The sequence below is a fragment of the Nymphaea colorata genome, chromosome 2 (assembly GCF_008831285.2).
Source record: "Nymphaea colorata isolate Beijing-Zhang1983 chromosome 2, ASM883128v2, whole genome shotgun sequence".
Classification (NCBI taxonomy): Eukaryota; Viridiplantae; Streptophyta; class Magnoliopsida; order Nymphaeales; family Nymphaeaceae; genus Nymphaea; species Nymphaea colorata.
In genome coordinates, this window is record NC_045139.1 from 26,907,466 (window position 1) to 26,913,541 (window position 6,076).

At 39.3% G+C, this 6,076-nt stretch overlaps 1 protein-coding gene across 1 annotated transcript; it reads right to left on the minus strand.

The window, feature by feature from the left end:
• Window positions 1-2,241: 2,241 nt before the first annotated feature.
• Window positions 2,242-5,337, minus strand: LOC116246830 (glucan endo-1,3-beta-glucosidase-like). The gene is made up of 2 exons (XM_031618714.2): window positions 5,208-5,337; window positions 2,242-3,506 (listed from the first exon to the last, which is right to left on the minus strand). Exons 1-2 carry the CDS (start codon window positions 5,266-5,268, stop codon window positions 2,548-2,550), a joined length of 1,020 nt encoding a protein of 339 aa, XP_031474574.1. The 5' UTR covers window positions 5,269-5,337; the 3' UTR covers window positions 2,242-2,547.
• Window positions 5,338-6,076: the final 739 nt, after the last annotated feature.

The window sequence follows — 6,076 nt, forward strand, 5'->3', positions numbered from 1 at the left end:
TTATTTCACGGCATACGGGTCTTCCCTCACCACTAAAGACAACATTTCCCATAGTGTGAGACGTATGCATGAGTTGAGTATTCTTATTAATTTTATCTCCACTTTCCTAATGAAAAGAACTAGTATTGAGATTTGGCATTTGTGTCCCACGAGTTCTTGTTTTTTTCTAACATTGTGGTAACAAAGCTCATGGTCGATCATGTAGGGAATATTCATCAGAGTGCTTTTGTATGTTGTAAAGCCCACTACGGAAGCTGATTCTTCAAGGTTATTTGCAAACACTTGGTTGAATTATGTCATCGAATAGTATGAATTTGAATATTACTATCCATCTTCTGTACACTTTGGTACATATTTTTAATAGAAAAAATTATGAACTTTGGAGCACTAAAGTGAAGATACTTTACAAATCACAAGATTTTTCAGTTCTAGTTGTAAAAAGATGTTATAGAGTCTTCAAATGAAGTGACAAAGGCACACAAGAAGGATGAAAAGACTGTTCTTATTTTGCAACAAGCTATTACGTAAGCATATTCACACTCATCACAACAACAATAAAGTCAAGTGAAGCTTGGAATATTTTGAGTAAAGCTTATCATGGAGCTAGCTAGGTAATGACAGTTAAACTTGAAGCTCTACGTAGAAAATTTGAAAGATACAAATTAAAGAAAAAGAATCCATCCAAAATTTATTCTCTAAAATATCTACTACCATAAAATCAAATGAAAACTTTTGGAGAAACAATCGAAGATGAAAAGATAGCAGAGAAAATCTTATGAATTTGCTATACAAATTTAATCATGTTGTAAATGAATATAAAGACATGTGTACTTGTTCTGTTAATGAATTTACGGGTTCACTTTTACTAAATGAAGTCAGGTTGAATAGTTCAATAGAGAAAAATGTGAGCATGCATTTCAGGCTATGGCAAAAATTTCTAACAAGCAGAAAGATGGTGAAGGTACATTAGATAGCAAGTATGCAAGCATAGGAAAAAAAATGAGGTGGATATCATGGTTTTGATCATGCCGATAGGAGATATGGTGGAGGCCAGTAGAATGCCGATAGTTGTAGTAATCAAAGGACTCATAAGGACAAACAATGTAAAGGATGTTTCCATCAAAATGATTTTCATCGAAGCAAAAATGAGCACACATTATATACAAAAGTAAAAAATTAGTTTTGGTTTGTCTTTGTGTATGTTGATGATAACATTTATACCAGATATTTGAAGAAAATTGTATGATCGGTTTAAGTTGAAAAAGATGATGAAGTTTGAGATGTCAGATTTTAGTCTGTTGCATCACTTTGTGGGTTTTCAAGGAAGGAGAATAATGATGGGATATTTATTTTACAAGAAAAACATGCAGTGAGCTTGTTGAAGAAATTTAATTTAGATAAATGTAAGAGCAGAGCAGTTATGGTCCTAACAATGTAAGAGAGAAACTCAAACTTGTTGATAAACCACTAAAGCCAATGAGTCATTATGAAAAGCATTGTAGGCAGTTTAATGTATTTGACTGATACGTGACCAAACATTATGTTTTCATTTAGATTGATTTTAGATTTATGCATAATCCCACTGTTCATTGTCTTGAGCTGCAAAAAGAATTTTGTATTATATTTGAAGAACCTCAAATTTTGGCACTTGGCTTAAATTAGTCACTAAACTTAAATTGTACTAATAGAGGTTAGGAAAAATATGAGCGGTTCATCATGGATCCAGTGCAGAGTCTTGGATTTCAAAGAAAAAAAGTTCCATGACACTATCTTCTTTTGAAGCAAAATATGTGACTGCAACTTCTGCAACTTGTCAAACCATTTAAATGAGGCACAACTTTGAAGATATGCAGATTCAACGGACAAAATCATCTGAAATTTTATGCGACAACAAGGCTACTATTTATATGGCAAAAAAAATCTGGTGTTGCATCAAAGGATTAATCACGTTAAACTCAAGCACCACTTTATTTGTAATGCCAATGGTGTCTCTTCCTGTGGTGATAAATATAAAATAATGGGTCATGATTATGAAAGAGTGGAACTTACTAATTAGTTAGAATTATGGTGGTTTCATTTCTTTGTACCGTCATTGTCAGTTTCTTGTCAATTGTCTAGGATGCCCGTTCTTGGACAAGAAGAGGGACAACCTTTTATAATGGAAAATAGAGATATTCAGTCAAAGAAAAGGAAAAAACAAAAGAAGTAATGAAAGGCATGGAGAAAACCAATAGCCAGCAATTAGCAGTACTGCTCAAAAAAAGATTTTATTATGGTTGTGGCTGCTAGTAAAGTAGTAGCAATTGTCTCTATTTCCATTATTCAAGAACTTATTATTTTCCAGCCAGTTGCTTTATTCTAGTAAATAAAGCAATTCTAGTTGAGCACATTGCGGAGGTCTTATGAAAACCCGTAACTTATGGAACTATTTAGTGGTCATATAAGCTTGAATTTTGACTGAACTCCTCTTCACCAAAAAAAGAACACAGTAAAAGAGTGCAACTATTGTCCATAACTAAGCTAGATAGCTTTTGGACCTTTGAGCTCCTAGTTTACGCCGATGGGATAGACGGGCTGCTTGTTAGGGTAGAAGAGGCCCCAGTTTTGCTCGATGCCAGCGGACTTCTGGTCCTCATTGAATAGAGCAAACACAAAAATCTCCATGGGCCCCGGCCTCTTTGGCGTGCCCTGTGCAGCATGCCTCACCAGGTTTTGGTTATAGGTCTGAGCATTCCCTATGGTAGTGACAGTCGGGTCGCCTCCAGCCGATGGCCACCCACTCTCGGACACCTGGATGGGAACACCGGCGGCACCAGCTCTCTCCATTGCTGAATAGACAGAATCTACCATGGCATCAAACAGATTTGTATATGCCAGCCCGTTGTTAGGGTCTGTGACCACAACTCGGTTAGCGGTGAAGAGTCCATAGTCAAGTTGTATGGCCTGGCGGTTGCCCACATAGCTGAAGTATGGGTACACATTGACCATGAGAGGGGCGCCGGTGCCAGCGAGGAATTGGACGATAGGACCCATGATGGGAGCGGCTTGATCGGAAAATGAACCTTGAGAGGGAGGATACGAGACGCCGATGACCCCCATGGAAACGGACGTGGACACCTTGATCTGGTCTCGGAGACCGACCGAGCCCAGGGCGTTGACCATGTTCTTCATAGCGGGTAGCACGTACTGGGCCGCGTCGCCTGGGATGACTTCGTTGCCGACGGTGATATACTTGAAGCTGACGTCCGGCAAGTATGGCTGGATGTTGCTGGAGATCCAGGAGCTGGCGAAGGAGGCGTCGTTGGCCATCCTCTGCAGATCATCGTTGGCCACATCCACATTGACTTCGATGCCCGTGTTCCTTAAGGCATTCAGTGCGTCCCCGTCTGGGCCGTACAGCCGGACCTTGTTGAAGCCCACGGACTGAATGAGCTGCACTGCTTCCGGCCGTGACGGCAAGTTGTCGCCGAGCATCCCATAACACACTCCCACTGACTGAGCAGCAACTGTAGAAACAATTAGAACAGGGGTTCAGGTTGTTGGCTGTCGTATGCTAAATGCTTTCAGATTTTATATATATATACATGGCCCTTTAATTGCTGACATCGTTATTTACATTACATAAAGGCAAAAATTGTGGTCAAGAAAATAGGGAGCCTCCATACAAAGAAAGGACAGCGAAAAAAGTTACAAGTTCAAAAAAGACATTTAAAAAACAAAAACTTCCAAAATCCGTTAACTCCTCCCTTCTGATTTTATGGTGAACAACACTATTGGTCGGCTGGTGAACGAGTTTGAACCAAGTCATTTGCTTAACGAGTCGAGCTGGAGTTCATGAGTTGACTCATTTAAATAATCGAGTTGAGTTCGAGCTCAACACCAAACTGCCAAGTCGAGCTCAAGCCCTAGTCGAGTTTGTCAAGCCTTAATCAAGTCGATATATTTAAACAAGTTTACTAGTTTGTCGAACTTTAATCAAGTCCAACTCAAGCTCAACACCTGACGATGAATATCAATTCTATTCAAACGAGTTTATCGAACCTTAATCGAGTCGAACTCGAGCTCAATACGTAACGATGAATATCAATTTTATTCAAACAAGTTTGTCAAGCCTTAATCGAGGTCAGCTCAAGCTCAACACGTAACTACCGATCCGAGCTCCAGCAGCTTCCGTCGAGCTACTCTCGAAATTGAGTTGAGTCGAGCTTGAGCTGACTGAACTTAGGCTTGACTCAGCTCATGTTCTTCCCTAGTAATAAATATGGAATGCAACAGGCCGGTGACAGCCGCAGGTCTCTCTTTAGGACCATTCGTTTGCATAGTCACCAAAAAAAAAAAAAAAAAAAGAGCTTCTGTCCTCATTGACAGATGAGTCAAATGAAGGTTTATTGAAAATAGAGGAATTAACGGATAGCATATGTCAAAATTCAATTAATTATTAAGCTAAATTTGAAAGCCATGCACGTTTTATTTTTCTAAATTATATGTCAATATTAGATTTTTTTCCTGAATTGGTGAAGAACATATCCATTGGTATCTTCTCCACCTGAAAGAGTCGTTTCTTTCCTTTCTCTTTTTTCCCAATTCATGATTTTTGTTGTTAGCTTGGCACCTGGGCATCGGGCCGGCCTTGGTTAGCCCTAAGAGCTGGGTCCAAGCCGGCAAGATGTCTGAAACCCGAGCTCGAGCCCAGGCCCAATGCTCAAAACCCAAGCCCGGTCATGGGCACGATGCTCGAACCCAAGCACAGTTCTGGTCTGGCTTGACCAGTTACAATAAAAAAATTAAATATAAAATAATTTTTAAAAATAAAATATATGTTTAATAATAAAATATATATTATTAATAAAATAAAAATAATATTTACAAGTTATTGGGCCGAATCCGGCCCTGTTGGGCTGACCCAAGCAGGTCTTTTTGGGTCAGGTACCCAACGGAGGCCCAATGCCCAAGTCTATTGGGTGAAGTTCGAGTATGGGCTACTATTAGCCTTAAAGCATGAAAAGAGCACACATAACCCATAATATGAGAGGGAGAGAGAGAGGGGAAGGGAGGGAGGAACGTGTGCGTAAACAGGAATCAAACAAATGATAGATCATGTACCTGCCAACCAACCCGGCCAACTATATATATTAAGCGGTTTAGATCAAGAATATGAGAGAGAGAGTGTGTGTGTGTGTGTTTTTGAGAGAGAATGGTACTCTTACCGTATGGTACTACCAATTGAAAGGAGAAAAACAATACCACCAACATGGAAGAAGAAGTCATCTTGTTGAGAAAAAGGAAAAAAGCAAAAGAAGGAGTAGATTCTCTAGTAGTGCTTGCAGTGTGATGTCTGCTGCTATCTGCAGGCACATATTTATAGACGCCAGCCTTCAAGTGATTCTAATGGTCCGTGTCAAGGTCGGCCATAAGAAACCCCCAATCAAGGCGAGGTTTTGTTTGTACATGTAGGAAGCCGGCGTGAGTCGGACGTGGCCAAATTATAAGTCGTCGTAATTTGAAGGAGTTTGAGTTTAGTTTGAATAGGGATGGCAGATGAAAGTAAGTATATACTTCCCATGTCCCAGTTAACTGGGTCCTGCTGTTATTTTTAAGTCTTAACAAATCAAATTGGAAGCAGAGCTACGCTGTCACCAAGTGCTAATTTTCCACAATTATTTCCAATCCGTAGAATTGGTATATTCAGTTTCAACCGGCCAGACGGACGTACCACATTTGCTGCTAAGCTAGTCACCACATTTGCTGCTAAGCTAGTCAACTTGGACGATCGGGGTTGTTATGGACCTCTTAATTTACATATAAATTTTAAAAAATTTTACTTATTTTATATAAAAATTTTAAAAAATTTTATTTCAACTCGTGTTAAAATTTAAACACTTTATTCGATCCCCTCGTAAAACAAAATTATGGACCATGCACTTCCCTTGTAAATGCTCCAAAATTTAACTTCTCCTTTCCACTCCAAAAGCAGGCCTTCGCTCCCATTCATTTTGCTTGGGCTTCCAATTAAACCTCTTAGTTTTGTTTTAAGTTTCCAAAGTTTCTATGGCAAAGACAAGCTGTCACGTTTTGT